Source organism: Ovis aries, chromosome 2 (genome assembly GCF_016772045.2).
Source record: "Ovis aries strain OAR_USU_Benz2616 breed Rambouillet chromosome 2, ARS-UI_Ramb_v3.0, whole genome shotgun sequence".
NCBI lineage: Eukaryota > Metazoa > Chordata > Mammalia > Artiodactyla > Bovidae > Ovis > Ovis aries.
This window is the reverse complement of record NC_056055.1, coordinates 232,982,020-233,000,446: the sequence shown is the minus strand read 5'-3', so window position 1 is coordinate 233,000,446 and position 18,427 is coordinate 232,982,020. Positions and strand designations below refer to the sequence as shown.

The following is an 18,427-nucleotide window of genomic DNA, read 5'->3' as shown; positions in this document are numbered from 1 at the left end:
GGTCAAGAATCTGCCTGCAATGAGGAGACCTGGGTTTAATTCCTGGGTTGGGAAGATCCCCTGGAGAAGGGAATGACAACCCACTCCAGTATTCTTGCCTGGAGAATTTCATGGACAGAGAAGCCTGGCGGGCTACAGTCCACAGGATTTCAAAGAGTTGGACACAACTGAGTGACTAACACTTACACGCACGTACTCCTTCGGAACCCTAGATCCTATCAGCTCAGTCACCGGACGGCCCATCTAAATTGTATCCTAATTTCCTCTCCATATGTTATAAATCTGATACCACACATTGACGTTAGGCATGCCCAATCAACAACAATATCCTGTAATGACCCCTCATCTACTTTTTTTTTTTATCATCTTGTAAGAAAAATATACTAGGAACCATAAAAGACTGTTTGCAGCTTTTATTGCCTGGTAAGTCAATGACTCAGTAGGGAAAAAAATGGTCATGAGTTAGGATAAACAGAGTTCACCCTCCCTCCTGTGAATTCTGAGGCTTAGACCCTGTACCTTAGTGTCACTGCAACACGGGAGGATGGCAGGACCAGTCTCTTGGCAAATGAAGGTGACCTCTAGTACGATGAAATGTCCTAAATGTTGTGCCCCATTCCCTTTTATACTGCTCCTCTTAAATACGACATCAGTTTTTTGTTTGTTTTGTGCCCTGCCTCAGGCATGTGGGGTCTCTTTCAATTTATGGTTAAAAATTTACCTTAGTTGTAGCATGTAGGATCTGCGAATAGTTACCTGATGGGATTGATTGAACCTACGCCTCCTGCATTGGGAGCATGGGGTTTAGCCACTGGACCACCAAGGAAGTCCCTAGAAGGCCACTGTTTTTGGCAAACACACTCTGATCCTTAAAGTCATCCCAAGGCTGATGACATACAGCCAAGCATATACAGGACATAAAAACTCAACTCAGCCAGTCCTCAGGGAGGTGGCTTGAGGCCCCTCCATCCTAGAGGGCCCACGAGGAAGTTACTTGTTTGAGACTCAGATGTCTGTGTGTACTTAACTGACATTTTTTAAAAAATGGCCGACTCACTTTAAGATTTCTGTACACAGACGTCATTGCAGCCATATCCTAAAGCACAGATGCCACAGCTCCTATCCTTCACCGTCCACGTGTGGCGCAGCCGACACAGCAGCGGCTGGCCAGTCCTTCCACGCGCGCCTCAAGGACACGGTCAAGGATGCTGGCTCACAAGCACGGTACCACATCCTTTCCACCAAAATCCACGAGAGGAACTCTCCTCAGGTCTGAGCCATAGCATCGCCCATGCAGAGTTTTTTTGGCCTGCCAGTCTTCAAAAATAATGTACTTAATGACTTGCTTTTAAACTGTAATACACTGAGTTGGAAAAAGTTCACGGTCTAAGGGGCACCAGGGGATGCTGGCGGCACTGAGACGGTCTGTTGTGGGCACATGTGATGGGCTCATGGGCGTTCATTTTACTGCTGTGCTTCAGAGGCTGCACATGTAGCACAAATGCTGTCTTAGATGCAGGATGAATATCACTGTCTCTTCCTTTTTAAACAAATCACGTAACTGCGTTCTGCACTGGCTACTGCAAAGCTGGCGCCAATTCCAGGCCTCCTTCCCCACGTGCATTTTTAATACCAGCCTCAACCTGGCTTACTTTTATTTTTCTCACCCTCGTTTCCCTTGAACCATAATTTCTCTTTTCTCTCCAGCATCACTGAGATATAACTGACATGCACCATTGTGTGAGTTCAAGGTGTACAGTGTGATAACTTGATAAAGGTGTGTACTGTGACGTGATTATCACAATACACAGCTGTCACCTCACCTTTTTTTCCTAGTAAGAACATTTAAGATCTATCCCTTTAGAAACCGTCAAGCTCACAATAGAGTATTGTTAACTATAGTCACCGTGCTGCCAATCACAGCCCCAGAACACGATCATCTTAAAACTGGATGTCTGTGCCCCTTGACCAAAATCTCCCCATTTCCCCTACCCTCCAGCAACCACCAATCTACTTTCAGTGTCTATGAATTCTAACCAGAATTTCTTTATCTTTATTTTCTATATTTTTTCATTTCTCATATGTGTATTTTCTCGTAATAATAAGTTACTTCAAATCTCTTTAAGAATGAGATAGATTCTTTTAAAACTAAAAAAGGCCTCTGTTTATGAAGAGAAGATCCTAGTATTAATGTTCAAACACTTCAGTAAAAACCGGGGCTCTGACCCACAGGGGGAGTGAGGAGGGCTCTGACCTCAGGGGGAGGGGCTCTGACCCTGGAGGGGGTCTCTGAATCTGGCGGCAGGGGGTGCTCTGACCTTTGGGGAGGGACTCTGAACCTGGGGTGGAAGGCTCTGACTCTGAGGGCGGCTCTGAACCTGGCGGGTAGGGAATCTGACCCTGGGGGAGTGCTGACTCTCAGTGGGGGGCTCTGACCCTTGGGGAGGGGCTCTGACCTTGGCGGGGGCTCTGACCCTCAGGGTTGGGCTCTGACCCTGGGGGGGGCTCTGACCCTGGGGGGGGCTCTGATCCTTGTTGGGGGGGCTCTGACCCTGGGGGGGGCTCTGACCTTGGCGGGGGCTCTGACCCTCAGGGTTGGGCTCTGACCCTGGGGGGGACTCTGATCCTTGTGGGGGGGGGCTCTGACCATCAGGGAGGGGGGGCGGCTCTGACCCTGGGGAGGGGCTCTGACCCCAGTGGGGGCTCTGACCCTTGTTGGGGGGGCTCTGACCCTCAGGTGATGGGGCTCTGACTTTTGGGGGTGCCACTTCCCTCCTAACTGCCCAGCTCCACCCATTCGGCCTCTGGACCAGGCGGCAGGTTGGTATCTCCCGAGACAGGAGTCCGTGAACTGAAAACTCCCTTGGGAGACGCTGGTGTACTCTGTCTGCCCCTTGGTTAAGGACCAAACCAACTCCCCGAGCCTCCAGATGAGCTCTCCTAGGAAGGACACATCGCCTATGGAGTATTTTGGCCTGTAATGCAAACCTGAATCTAACTGCAAGGAAACATCAACCACAAAAGGAGAAATGTTCTCTTATTAAAGGAGGGGAAGGACTATCTTCTTCTAAAACATCAAAGTCACGAAAGTCAAAGAAAGAAGGACCGAGAGGACCTTCGCGACGAAAGGAGGCCAAAGAGTCAGGACAAGTCAACGTAACACCTGACCCCACACGATGGGGTGGGGGTGGGGAGACGCTGTAAAGGGTGTTAATGGCTCAGCCGATAAAACTGGAAAATGCGCAGTAGGTAATGAGGTAAAATACTGCATCAGTATTAAATGTACTGAAACTGATAATCATAGTTACATAAGAGAACATTCCTATTAATGAATGCACACTGCACTCAAGTATTTAGGAGAAAAGGACATAATATATGTAATTTATCCTCAAATGGTTCAGAAAACATATTGTGTGTGCGTGCGTGTGTGTGTGTAGAGGAAGTGAACAAAAGAGCTAAATGCCAGCAGTTGGGGAATATGGGTAAAGGGTATACAAGTGTCCTTCGGGCTATTTTTCCAACTTTTCTGTAAGTTTGCAATGACTCTAAGAACAGAGAGAGAAAGGCCCTGCCTGAGACCTGGCAGTTGCCTGTAAAAGAGGATGAGGTTGCCTTGGTTTCCTCCTGACCTGCTGCTCTTACCGGCCCTGGGGCCCACAGAGCGGCCCCACCTGGAAGAGATCAGCCTGTCTCCCCGACTAGGAGGCTGCCTTCCAGCTGCTCACTGTCCAAAAACTGCTTTCTTTTCCTTCTGGGAAAGTACAGATCTCCAAAGCCTGCTGAAATGCAGACTCCCGAATGTATTTTCTCCTGCTCTCTCATTTTTTAAAGTTATGGTATGGTGAAATCTATGGCAACCCACTCCAGTATCCTTGCCTGGAGAATCCTATGGACAGAGGAGCCTGGTGGGCTACAGTCCATGGGGTCACAAAGAGTTGGACATGATGGAGTGACTAACATGCAGGGTGAAATCTGTGAGCCTCACCGTGCCGGGCCTTGTGAAGTCCACGCTGCGTGCCAGGCTCTGCCGCATCTGGTTGCTGAAGAGGCGGACACAGACACTCTGCAGGTACTCGGGAGTGATCTGCAGAGGACAGAGAAGGGATTGCTGGTGAGTGTCGCCCTGGCTGGTGTGGGCACTGACTCTCCACGGCCGCGGAGGTAAGATTTTGCTTTAACATCAGAGTTCTAGTGAGTTGAGACTGATGAGAAAACTAACACTCTCCAGGTGTGACTACAGGATAACATAGTTTAAGTCATGTAATTGCACTTAACATACTCCCGCTATCCTGCAAAATAAACATTTTTTTTTGGCACACTGCCTGGCTGGCGGGATCTTAGTTCCCCGACCAGGGATTGAACCTGGGCCCTCTGCAGTGAAAGCGCCTAGCCACTGGACAGCCAGGGAATTCCCATAAAATAAACTTGATTTAAAACCAATTTTTTGTTAATTCAAGCAGTGAAGTCATGGTAGGGCAGGGGGAGTGGGGAGCGGTAAGAATGGATGGAAAGTCATGATAGAAAGAATGCCGGGCTTAAAATCTGAAGATCTGGGCTCAAGCAGTGGACTCAAGAAAACCAACGGGTCTGCCTCCTGCTTTCCGGACCTGTGGGAAGAGATGAAGGAGGCCTACGTCTTGGCGACCAGGGGAGAGCCTGGCACATGATAGACGCTCAGTAAACAGTAACTAAGTGAGTGATGGAGACTTGTTATGAACCACCCAGCGCTCGACGACGGGAGCTGGGTTACTTCTGCATCAAAGCAGTTACATGATGCCCTCTTAGCGCCTCTCATGCCTCTGTCATTAGCCACCATGATTCAGGACTGATATCTAGCATCTAAGGTGGTAATCTCTGAAACATTTTCTTCTCATCTTACATCTTTTTTAATATATATAAAAATGAGAATTCCCTGGTGATTCAGTGGTTAGGACTCTCCTCTCATTGCCAAGGGCCTGGGTTCCATGCCTGGTCAGGAAATTAAGATACCACAAGCCATGTGGTCAAAAAAAAAAAAAAAAAAAAAGGTAAGAGTGCCCCAACCTGTCCCCAGTCTACCCTGCCCCACAAGCCAGTCCCTAGAAGTTGTTGCTGTTTAGTTGCTAAGTTGTGTCTGCCTTCTTTTGCAACCCCATCGACTGTAACCCACCAGGTTCCTCTGTCCATGGGATTTTCCAGGCAAGTATACTGGAGTGGATTGCCTTTCTCTTCTCCAGGGGATATTCCTAACCCAGGGATTGAACCCATGTCTCCCACATTATGGGTGGATTCTTTAACACTGAGCCACCAGACAGTTTTACTTCCTTCCAGACTTCTATGCCTGACTGTTGGACGGACACTTCTTTTCCCAGTCTCCTGACTCTGTGTGGTGAACTCCCATGTGCTAATGTAACAGGTGTCCCTTCCCAATGCTCACTCACTCTTGCCTACAAGAGGACGACTACTCAAATGACTGGTAGGTTGGAAGGAGCCGGAACACTGGACTAGACCCCTTCTCTCCCTGTGGTTCTCCTGTCTGCCCCCTGGAAGCCTCTGGTCTGTTTCAGCCACAAGAAAGACTGTTCCTTGTGGAGAATTTCTCGGGTCGTCTGGCTGGATGACCATCTCAAGGCTGCAGCTCCTACATTATCCTCAGCCCATCTCCTCTGAATGCCTATAGGATCAAAATTCAAACATTCCTTGTTCATCCTGTGCATCTCACCTTTCCTTTTATACCAGTTCCTTTCCTACAACCTAGAAACATGCCCAGACATATTTCATATTTCAAAAATACCTTCCCCTTTCTCCTCCCGAGGTCCTCATCTGTCAACCACCCTCTCGATGTTCCTCCTTTGCAGACACAGTCCTTAAAAGAGCAGCCGACGTCTGCTGCCTCGCCTTCCCTTTACCTGTCCACACACCCCAGTTGAGCCTGTCTGCATCGCCCCACAGAAACTCCCATGGTAAAGGCCGCCAATAACTACTTTCTAAATGGCAGACACACTGGACACTTTTCAGTTCTGGACTTTTAGAGTTTTCTGTGATTTCTGGGACTTTGGAGCAACCCTTTGCTTCTGAAATTGCTTCCTCTCCTTTGGTACCAGAACCATTTCTTTAACGTGGAAATTTGATTCTGTCACCTTCTTGCTTAAAACAAGTGAAAAGAGGTCAGGACATGTATACGATAGTTGACTGAAAGACAAAATATAAATGGCATAAAGACATATGAAAATATATTTGGCCTCACACATAATCAAAGAAATGTAAATTGGAGGAGAAGGGATGTAAACGTAAATTGGAGGATGAGATGGCTGGATGGCATCACTGACTCGATGGACGTGAGTCTGAGTGAACTCCGGGAGTTGGTGATGGACAGGGAGGCCTGGCGTGCTGCGATTCATGGGGTTGCAAAGAGTCAGACACGACTGAGCGACTGAACTGACTGACTGACTTACCCAACCAGCAAAAATTTCAAAGTATAATCATGCCTAGCGTTGGCAAGTGTGTGAAGAAATAGATATTCTGATATGCTACTGGGGGTGGAGGGTGGGTAGACATTGTTGAAATCTTTGAGGAAATAATTTGGCAACATCTATCAAAACCAGCTTCCCTGGTGGCTCAGAGGTTAAAGCGTCTGCCTCCAATGCAGGAGACCCGGGTTCAATCCCTGGGTCGAGAAGATCCCCTGGAGAAGGAAATGGTAACCAACTCCAGTATTCTTGCCTGGAGAATCCCATGGACGGAGAAGCCTGGTAGGCTACAGTCCATGGGGTCGCAAAGAGTCGGACACGACTGAGCAACTTGACTCACTCATCAAAACTTTAATGCCCATAACTTCTGACCTAGCAGTTCCATTCAGGTGCTTATCTTCCCTACATTCGAGGGTATACTGTATATATAAGGATATAAACAGTATGTACAACATTTTGTGTTATAGCAAACAAAAAAATCTAAATGTTCATCATCAGAGATCTGAGAAATTATGGCTCACCCTTACAGTAGGAAAATGTACAAGCATTAAAAAGAATGAAGCAGTGTGTGGTCATGTGGAAAGATTTCCAAGATACGCTGAAAGTGAAACAGCAAGTTTGAGAAGGATAACGGGTTACATAACCCCGAGTAGTATGTGTATATGCACACGCACGCACATGTATGTGCAGAAGGGTTCTGAAGTAATACACAAGTGTTACTCCTGCAAGAAAACGAGACTAAGGAACTGTGTGTGGAAGGGGCCTTTTGTTCTTAACTATATACTCCTCTGAAGTGTTTCAATTTTTTACTATGAGCATGTATTTCTTTTACAATAAAAACAAGCTAGTTCAGATTCCAGTGCTGCTCCCTGCCCCCAACCCCATGTCTCCCTGTCTTGATACTGGAGGCCCTTCCAACCCCCTGCCTGGTGGTGTGTGGGCCTCTGCTCCCACACTCCTGCAGTAAGAGCTCAGGTCCCACCTGTGGTCAGCGGGCCACGCCTGGCATCACATCAACCCTGGCCGTGGCAGCCACACCACAACGATGGCAGTTATTGTCTAATAGGAGAGACGGGAAAAGGAAAACACATGTTTTCTTTTATTTCTGTACTATTTGAATTTTCAATGTACATGCCTTCTTTTCTTCTTTTTTTTTGTTAACAGTGATTATATAAGCCATCTTTGTTTTGTTTCTGGTACTTCTCTGTACTAAAGAAAAGTCGGTACGTGTTATTTTCAGAACTAAAAAATCCGAACAATTTTCAAGATACACATTTCAAATGCTCCTCACTAACTGCAGGGTGAAACACAAGTTTCTAAGCACAGTCTACAAATCTCTCCGTGACCGTCCCCAATGCACCTCCCCCGCCTCATCTTGCAGCGCATGCCACTCCCCACCCCCTAGCTTCGGCGATTCCAGCCACACCATGCAACCTTCAGCAGTTCTGTGAACGTTTATGAGCTGTGTTTTCATCCGGGCAAAGACGTTTCGGTGTAGGGTATTAAAACATATTTAAAAGAATCCACCTGCAATGCGGGAGACCTGGGTTTGATCCCTGGGTTGGGAAGATCCCCTGGAGAAGGGAAAGGCTACCCACTCCAGTATTCTGGCCTGGAGAATTCCAGGGACTGTGCAGTCCATGGGGTGGCAAAGAGTCAGACATGACTAAGCAACTTTCACAAGCTATTATAGCAAGGAGCAATCCACAGTTGTTGCTCTGGCCTAGAGTTCTGGGGTAATCCCAGGGAACTGCATAACCGATTCCTTTCAAGTGTTTACTTAAATGAGCCCTTATGAAAGTAAAAACCTGGAAACAACGCTAATGTCCAACAATAGAGACCCAACACGCTAAATAACCTGATAGAAAACAGAGCCACAAGAGGTGAGCATCGTAGGAGGATATTTAATGACTTCAAGAATGCGTGATTCGGTATTTAGGAGAAAAGCAAACTAGAAGACCGTGTGAACTGAGCCCATTTCTGTAAAACACATGTATCCAAGTTTTGGGGAAAAAAAAAAGAAAGTCTGGAATGTTAACAAGTGTTATTACTAAGTGAGATAATGGCAGGTGATTTTAATCTTATTTTTGCATAGTTCTATATTTTCGAAAACTTCTAGAATACATTTCATTTTGTAATCACATTTTTAAGGTGCTAAAGCAAGTTTAATACATAAATCTATATTGGTGATAAAGTTGTATAAAGCTTAAAACATACACATATAGACACACACAGGAGTACAAGTAAAACTGGGAAAATCAGGATAAAGCAATAAATTGTATCAGTGCCAGTATCTTGGCTGAGACACTGCACTATCGTTTTGCAAACTATTACAACTGGTGGAAACTGGGAAGAGGATACAAGGACTCTCTGCCCTATGCCTTAAAATCACACGTGAACCCACAATTACTTCCAAAAAAAAATTATATTTCCAGAATGTGATTTTATTAAGCTTTCTATCTTTTTATTGAGTAAAACACTCAAGTCACTCCCACTAAAGTCGTAAATAAGACAAACATGCCCATGAACTCATTCAACTCCCAGAGTCTTAGCTAATCAGTTAAGTGGGGGAAAAAAGAAAGTTAGGCTCTACAAGGGAAAAAAAAAAATCACTATTTGAAAGTGATATGACTGCCAATCTAGAATAAAGGAGGATTGATCAAAAGAATCTCTCAGATTGATGGAGCTCAGAAAGGTTACTGGATACAAAATCAGTATATGAAAACCCATAGGTCTCCTATATACCAAAAGAATATCTCTCCCCATTTTTATGCCACAACATAATTTTTTTTCCGCTGCCTATTTTTTTGCTAACACTAAGAACAGGCTAGAGAAATAAAGACGCACTAGGTAATATGTCAGGAAAAATGGGTGAAATACTGCAGCAGCGTGATAAACAGCTGCACCCGGCTTTGTAAAGTTGGGGGGCAAGTATCACTGGCTGGGGTGGTGAGGAATCATCTGTGCCCGCGACTCATCTTTATCTCAAGAAGACACGTGGACAATGGGGGACCTCCTTACCATCTTGCCACTGACTGTGGCCTCCAGGGAATCCACCAGCTCTGCCGTGACTCCGATGAGGTTGTGGTAGTCGGCCTGGATCCTGTTGTACCGTTTCAGGTACGTCATGGACCTCCGCTCAGCTTCTACCAGCTGCTGGTGGAGCTGCTGCAACATGTCTAGGAAGACAATTTACAGTGAAACAAAACAAAAAAGCGATGTTTAAAAAGAAAGAGTCTACAAGGGGCTTCCCTGGTGGCTCAATGGCAAAGAATCCGTCGGTCAATGCAGGAGACATGGGTTCCATCCCTGATCCGAGAAGATCCCACGTGCCATGGAGCAACTCGGCCCATGGGCCACAGCTACTGAGCATCCATGCTGCAGCCACTGAAGCCTGAGTGCTCTAGCGCCTGTGCTCCTCAACCAGGGAGGCTATTACGTTGCGACTAGAGAGTTGCCCCTGCTTGCTGTAACTAGAGAACAGCCCGTGCAGCAAGGCGCACTCAGCACAGCCATAAATAAATACATAATTTTTTAAAGAAACAAAAACAAAATTTAAGAAGATTTTTTAAAACCCCTACAAAATAAAAAATAATTATATTCTTCTCAAGTGAATGCCATGCCTCCTGTGAGAATATTTTACTATAACAATGAACTTAGCACTGTGTATTGAACACTTCTGTTTATGCCACATTTACTTACAAAGTGCTTTGTAATCACCGATCTTTTAATTTCTTCTATTTGGCCGCACTGCATGGCAGGTGGGATCTTTGTGTTCCCTGACCAGAGATCGAACTTACGCCCCTTGCATTGGAACCACAAGGTCTTAACCACTGGACGCCAGGGAAGTCCTTGATTTTTTTTTTTTTTTTAATGTTTTACCGTGCTAGTTCAACTGCTCATCACTGACTTTCCTAACAAAATCTATTTCCTTGGCTGAATCCCATACAACTTTAGTTCCTCTCTCCACATATATGAGAAATGAACTCAATGTTTCTTTCTATCATCAATTCACAAAATGGCTGAACCAAAACCGAGTCTTTTTCTCTGTTTGTGCCCTGTGAGTCTGTATGAGGGATAAGTTCTTCCTTTTAAGTAAAAGTTAGGGCTGCGTGACGGGTGCTGAGAAAATTCAAATCCACAATTAGGTAAGATGCCAGGTGTTCACTCTGCCAGTTTGAGAAAGCATAAGCCACCCTACTGGGTCTTAGAGCAGTAGCCTAGGGTTTTCTTCCTGGAAGCCCACCACCACCCTGCCCCATCGCTCACAGCGGAACAAGATGGCCAAGCCACCCTGGGCATAGCTGGACTCTTCATTGGTGTCCACCCTCCTTGCCTCTGTCCTACCTTCTCCCTTGCCTGGAAGGTCACACTTTTGATGGAAGGACCTGTTGCTGCCCCCACATCCATGTTAATTCACTGTGTCCCAATCCAGGTACTGTACAATATGTAAAGTCTTCATTTTAGAACACATTTCATGCATACAGAAAGACTTTAAAATTATAAAGACCAAATACAGGCATTATTTTATAATAACTTTAAGGAATATAACCTATAAAAATATTGGATCGCTATGTTGTATATATACCTGAAACTAATATAATACTGTAAATCGACTATGCTGTGCTATGCTTAGGTGCTCAGTCGTGTCAGACTCTCTGTGACTCCATGCACTGCCTCACACCAGGCTTCCCTGTCCTTCCCATCTCCCACAGTTCGCTCAAACTCATGTCCACTGAGTCGATGATACCATCCAGCCATCTCATTTTCTGTCGTCCCCTTCTCCTCTAGACCTCAGTCTTTACCAGCATCAGGGTCTTTTCCAATGAGTCAGTTCTTTGCATCAGGTGGCCAAGTACTGGAGCTTCACCTTCAGCACCAGTCCTTCCAATGAATGTTCAGGGTTGATTTCCTTTAGGATTGATCTTTAGGATTTCCTTTAGGATTGGTTTGATCTCCTCACAGTCCAAGGGACTCTCAAGAGTCTTCTCCAGCACCTCAGTTAGAAATCATCACTTCTTTGGCACTCAGCTTTCTTTATGGTCCATCTTCCACATCCATATATGACTACTGGAAAAACCAAAGCTTTGACTTTATGGACCTTTGTTGGCAAAGTGATGTCTCTGCTTTTTAATACATCTAGATATGTCATAGCTATCTTTCCAAGGAGCTAGTGTCTTTTAATTTTGTGGCTGCAGTCACCTGGTGGGCCATACATGGCAGCTATTATTATTATTTCCTTTCATGGAAAAGGGTCAAAGATTTTCTAAATGTATTTCTATATGAGTAGATCACTTGAAAAAATGGCAGAAAGGTTATGTCCTAAAGCAGTGGTATGTAAACTCTGAAATACATCAGAATCATCCAAAAATAAAAATGGTCAGGCTTCAACTTCAGAAACTGATTTTGTGGATACTGGGTAGGGGCTAAGTACCTACACTGTTAACAAACTCCTCAAATGGCTCTGACACATAACTGCATGTTTGAGAAACACTGCCCAAAATTATCTATTCCTCTTAATTTATATCCTAAACAGCTACGATGATAACCCACATTCCACTGTATTTAAAAAACCTTCATGTTTCACAATTGTTGATGTGCAGAAGTAAAATACTTTAACTATTAAAACTCCAAATATCACATAATGAATTATTATTATTATTTAATACCCATCAAATTTCAGTATTGGAAGATAACTTTAAAAAGTCATCTGAAACAAATTTATATCCAGTATTTGAACCTCTGGAGAATATCCCTGGAAATCATTTATCATTCTCCTAACACAATATTGAGACTCACTACCTTCTTTCCCCCCTAAGTATTATTTAAGCTTTTTCATACATTCAGAACTCAAAATTATATAGATAAGAACTTTTAAGGATGAAAATTTTAGATTATTCACAGTCCCATTTTATGGTAATAAATATTAGAGAGAATCTATGAGATTTTTCTCAACATGTACCGAGTGGCAGAGGAATGAAATACCAAAACCCATTAGCTGGGTCAAATGACTTCTCAAACCATCAATGTTAATGTCACCCAAGTAGTACCTCTTGAAACGGGACTGCACCAAAAATCTCCCCTCAGAAACTCATTGTCGATTAACTAAATGTAAGGGACTCTTTGTGGAGCTTTTACCTTGAGAACAAAGAAATGGAATTTATGACAGTTTCAAAGTATGGTAACCTGAGAGAAAAGAGCCCTAACTGCCAGCAGCCTACAGAAAAGAGTTGCTGTTAAGTCGCTCAGTCATGTCTGACTCTTTGCGACCCTATGGACTGCAGCCCACCAGGCTCCTCTGTTCATGGGATTCTCCAGGCAAGACCACTGGAGTGGGTTGCCATGCCCTTCTCCTGAACCAGGGATTGAACCTGTGTCTCTTCGTCTCCTGCATTGAAGGTGGACTCTTTACCACAGAGCCACAGGGGAAGCCCACAAAACCCAGTTTTTACTTATAAAAATTAGTTTCATTCATGGAGAAAAAAATTCAAATTTTATAAACAGGAAAGAGAGAAGTAGGCAACTCCTTCTCTGTTAGCAAAAACAATCTGCTATCCAGTGACATCAATGTGCAGAGAACTTAACAGTTATAAACAGGACCTAACCATTACTGTAAGATATCTGGGTTACAGCTCAAAATATCAACTCTATTTCTGAGCATTAAACAGAACTCTGACTCTTTCTTTTCCCTGTCAAAAGTTTTATGAGACAAGGACAACTAAGCCAAGATGCCTTGCCTTCCAAGATGTTAACTTTTCGTGGAGATGTCTTGCCCCATGTTATTTTAATGAAACTGACATAGTAATGCCAGCAAAACTTATTGAGACACTTTATATTTCAAAGTCACTGACATAATTTGTGCAAAAGTCCAAAGAACTGCATTCTTTGTCCATTTTTTGGACAAAGAACTGTAAGCTTTAAACAAAACATATATACAACTAAAAGAATGCCAGTTAATGTCACAGACAGTTTTTTTAACTCCAGCATGAAATGAAACAGTAACAAAAGTGATGGAGATCTTCACTACAGTACAGCTGTCAAGTTTTCTCGTGTTAACATTTACACTTCATTTAGTGCATTGCTTTTTTATAAGCGTAGATGAGATTTCACTTTGGAGACCCCCTGTGCTGTTCAAGACAATACCTTTCAAAACACAGAAATTTTTTCTAACCTAATATAAAAATCAATGCTGAATATTCACTGGAAGGACGGATGCCGAAGCTGAAGCTCCAATATTTCGGCCACCTGATGCAAAAAGCTGACTCATTGGAAAAGACCCTGATGCTGGGAAAGATTGAAGGTACATGGTGAAGAGGGCGGCAGAAGATGAGATGGTTAGACACCATCACTGACTCAATGAACATGAATCTGAGCAAACTCTGGGAGACAGTGCAGGACAGAGGAGCCTGGTGTCCTGCAGTCCACGGGGTCATAAAAAATCCAATACAACTCAGCGACTGAACAACAACAATATAAAAAACTAAATCAATCACCCTATTTTTACAATATATACACTTTTTTCTTTGTATTTAGATATAAATCAGTTCTTTGTTCTTTTGCTAATCCACAAACGCTGGATGAAGAAAGTTAAGACTAGAAAGAACTAGGAATCAGTTCAGTTCAGTCGCTCAGTCGTGTCCGACTCTTTCCGACCCCGTGAACTGCAGCACACCAGGCCTCCCTGTCCATCGCCAACTCCCAGAGTCCACCCAAACCCATGTCCATCGAGTCTGTGATGCCATCCAACCATCTCATCCTCTGTTGTCCCCTTCTCCTCCTGCCCTCAATTTTTCCCAGCATCAGGGTCTTTTCCAATAAGTCAGCTCTTCACATGAGGTGGCCAAAGTATTGGAGTTTCAGCTTCAACATCAGTCCTACCAGTGAATACCCAGGACTGATCTCCTTTAGGATGGACTGGTTGGATCTCCTTGCAGTCCAAGGGACTCTCAAGAATCTTCTCCAACACCACAGTTCAAAAGCATCAATTATTCGGCGCTCAACCTTCTTTATAGTCCAACTCTCACATCCATACATGACTACTGGAAAAACCATAGCCTTGACTAGATGGACCTTTGCCAGCAAAGTAATGTCTCTGCTTTTGAATATGCTGTCTAGGTTGGTCATAACTTTCCTTCCAAGGAGTAAGCGTCTTTTAATTTCATGGCTACAATCACCATCTGTAGTGATTTTGGAGCCCAGAAAGATAAAGTCAGCCACTGTTTCCACTGTTTCCCCATCTATTTCCCATGAAGTGATGGGACCGGATGCCATGATCTTCGTTTTCTGAATGTTGAGCTTTAAGCCAACTTTTTCACTCTCCTCTTTCACTCTCATCAAGAGGCTCTTTAGTTCTTCACTTTCTGCCATAAGGTTGGTGTCATCCGCATATCTGAGGTTATTGATATTTCTCCCAGCAATCTTGATTCCAGCTTGTGCTTCTTCCAGCCCAGCATTTCTCATGATGTACTCTGCATAGAAGTTAAATAAGCAGGGTGACAATATACAGCCTTGCTGTACTCCTTTTCCTATTTGGAACCAGTCTGTTGTTCCATGTCCAGTTCTAACTGTTGCTTCCTGACCTGAATATAGGTTTCTCAAGAGGCAGGTCAGGTGGTCTGGTATTCCTATCTCTTTCAGAATTTTCCATAGTTTATTGTGATCCACACAGTCAAAGGTTTTGGCATAGTCAATAAAGCAGAAATATATGTTTTTCTGGAACTCTCTTGCTTTTTCCATGATCCAGCAGATGTTGGCAATTTGATCTGTGGTTCCTCTGCCTTTTCTAAAACCAGCTTGAACATCTGGAAGTTCACGGTTCACGTACTGCTGAAGCCTGGCTTGGAACTAGGAATATCAGTCATCATTTTCAGAAACACTATTTATAGCTCTGAACTCCAGAAAAATGATCAGTTCCCATTTTCTGAAGGGGCCAAATGGATAATACCAGGAATGCTGAAAGATGCTATTTCTATATCCTTTTATAGATGGCTAGGTGAAAATAATAATCCAACATGCTATGCTGCCAACCTAACTTTTTATTCCTAACACCATTTTTAATATAATTCCTTTTGAGGGACTTTTCCATACTCCAAACACTTTGCCCACCCTTCTTCCAAAGTTTAGGGAAATAATAACGAATTAAAAAGAGAGAACAAAAAGAAGAAAAGAAAAAGTTAATGGAAACTCACTGTGCCCATGAAACCTTCCTATTCAGACACATAATGATATTATCCAGTCACTCAAAGTGGTAACAACTAACTGTGGTGATGCTGGGCCTGGGCCCGAGCCCCTGGCACAAGTGCCCTGCCGGGTGCTATTCCCTTATCTCCATGGAGACACTGCATTTGGGGACTGTTCTGCCGCAGACACACGCTGTGCCTGCCAGACTCAATTCCACAGACATCCTGCTTAGCTAGCCTCGGAAAACTCAAATCGAACTTAAAGAAGGCTCAGAACCCTGGTCTCCTTGCTGAAATACCAAATGAAAGGTCTGTAGAAAAAACACAGGCTCTTCTACGTGCACTCCCCCTACCTATGTTTATTTTTGTCTGCAAAACTGGGCCACTTACTGGAGACATAACTGGTTCCTGGCAAGAAGCTATCCCCCTAAACTGCAGGGCATGCCAGGTGACGGGCTGGCAGAAACTCGGCAATCCGGGAGAAGTTTCTCACCATCTTCCTGCCTTCAGTGCCTAGGAGTCCAAAGACCAAATCTGAACAGGGACTGAACAGACTCAGTCAAGCACTGAGGCAGTCCTCAGGGACCTGAAGACACAGGTGGGGCGGTGGCTTTAAAACATGACTGCAAACACGTGTACACCCGTGGCAGATTCATGTTGATGTATGGCAAAACCAATACAATACTGTAAAGTAATTAGCCTTCAATTAAAATAAATACATTTATTAAAAAAAAAAAAAACATGACCGCAAAGTCTCTGACACTCCTTCCCGTCAAGAGGTGAAACGTAATTCTCCTTCCTTTGAATGTGGGCTTCAGGAATTTGCTTGTAGTTAAGAGAACGCACCAGAAACAACACCGAGCTACTTCAGAGCCTGGGTGAAGAGGTGAAATGGCTTCCATCTGCACCCCTCTGGGGACATTCACCCTGGGTGGGATCCCGGCTGCCAGGCCCTGAGGAAGCCCAGGCCATGAGGAGAGTCCACTTGGGGGTCCCGGCCCAGGGCCTGTGCTAAGAGTTCAGCCGACAGCCAGCATCAGCCAACACACCTATGCTTGTGGAAGCCTTGGAGGTGGCTCAACCTGACCCGGCTCTGTCTATACCCGGGAGAAACCCTAAGGGAGAACTGACTGAGCCCGTAACTCCCACACCACCAAGAGGATAATAGTAACAAATGGACATTGCTGTTTTGTGCCACCAAGTCTGAGGTGGTTTGCTTGGACGGCTAGAGAAACAGAAGCAGTGAAGCACAAGAGCATTCCCGGGAGGTGCACGGCGAGGCCCGAGTGCCGGCCCAGCTGAAGAGTTCCAGCTGTGCCGAGAGGGAGAAAACCGGGCAGGACCCGCCCTGGCCAAGGCCTGGACTTGCACTGACCCGGTACAGAGCTGTCCTGGGGGCTGCACTCGTCCTCGCGGTCACCGTGCTGGGGGCAAAGCTACCCCGATGGTTCAAGGCTGCAGTCTGCGACCCTCGGAGAGGCCCCCGTTGACCCCATGAGAACACATCTGCACCCCGCTCCTCCGTGTTCAGGCAGATGGATAGGAGGGGTCCTGAGACCTGCCACTCCTCCACGTGGGGCCCTCGGAGCTCCAGGTGGGGTGGCCTGGCTGCGGAACTGGCTGTAAGTTGGAACTGCCGGGCTGGAGGCCACAGGGCTCCCAAGGTGGAGAATAGACACCCCAGGGCCTCCCACCTGAACTTACTGAAGCCCCCGTGGGGATCTCAGCACTGCTCATCCTCCCAGAGCTGGAGAACCAAGAGCCAAATGACAACTTCCTAACGCTTTTGTTCTTTGGAAAACTTTAACTCTCTAAAAGGAAACAGAAACAATGGCAGGAAGTTTTGAAATTCTCTCTGGCAGGACTGCTGTGCAAAGGACAAATGTGCTATTTCATGTAGTGACACTCCACCTGCTGGGAATTGAGGATGATGCCGTCGGTACTTAGCAAAGGCAAGAAGCACCTCACACACCCTTTCCAACAGGGTAACTTCAGCCGTTTTCATAATCATGTTTATCAGAGACAAAACTCCTACAAAGAATCCCACTTGTGGCCACCACGTTAACTAACATTTTTCTCATCTTTCTGAAAAATGAAGGGGTCTGGTAAAAATGACTCATCATGGAAAAACCATCAGTTTATGCTAAAAATTTAAGACTGGAATTCCTACTTTGAATGTGAAAAATGGAAACGCTTTCTAAGAATGGACACTCCAGTGGGGTGGGAGGTGGGAGGGGGATTCAGGATTGGGAGCTCGTATACACCCATGGCGGATTCATGTCAATGCATGGCAAAACCAATACAGTATTGTAAAGTGAAATAAAGTAAAAATAAAAATTAAAAAAAAAAAAGAATAGACACTCCACATGCTGCTGAGATAAGACCCCGTTAGACTAGACTAGTTCAAGGTAAAAGTGAAGACACGGAAACAACTCTCTCCCCATTTGTGCTGCACCGCGCCGTCCACCTGCTGCCGCCCTGACATTTTCTGGCACCTGAGTGGATTCTCCCCGTCTTAGTCATCTGACATACCAGACAAAGCTAACAGTGCCAGCCACCCTGAGAAGTGGGCCTCAAGGAATGCAGAGAAAAGGGACGGTGAAGCACTTCATAAGTATTTAGACTTTCAAAGCCCTCTTTGGCCAAGTCTGTGGAATTCTCTCCATTTCATTACTTAAAACGCGAGTCGGCGAAGTTGTTATTTAAAAACGGTTAATTTAGATGATTTACCTTTGTTGCTTTGTCCATTCTCCTTCTGGGATGGGAAGAAGTTCAGGAAAACAGGCATTCAGGAGACAG

At 44.9% G+C, this 18,427-nt stretch overlaps 1 protein-coding gene across 4 annotated transcripts in view; it reads right to left on the bottom strand.

Moving 5' to 3' along the window:
* Positions 1-18,427, bottom strand: part of ARMC9 (armadillo repeat containing 9) — a 184,634-nt gene that overhangs the window by 145,550 nt on the left and 20,657 nt on the right. For all 4 annotated transcript variants that reach the window (XR_006058866.2, XM_060410505.1, XM_015093598.4 and 1 more), the window contains exons 7-9: positions 18,359-18,383; positions 9,471-9,628; positions 3,986-4,084 (exon numbers count right to left, since the gene is read on the bottom strand). Coding sequence is in view for 3 of the 4 variants with exons in the window: in XM_060410505.1 (XP_060266488.1) it covers positions 3,986-4,084; positions 9,471-9,628; positions 18,359-18,383 (282 nt within the window). In the remaining variant the exon portion in view is untranslated. The remainder of the gene's footprint in view (positions 1-3,985; positions 4,085-9,470; positions 9,629-18,358; positions 18,384-18,427) is intronic.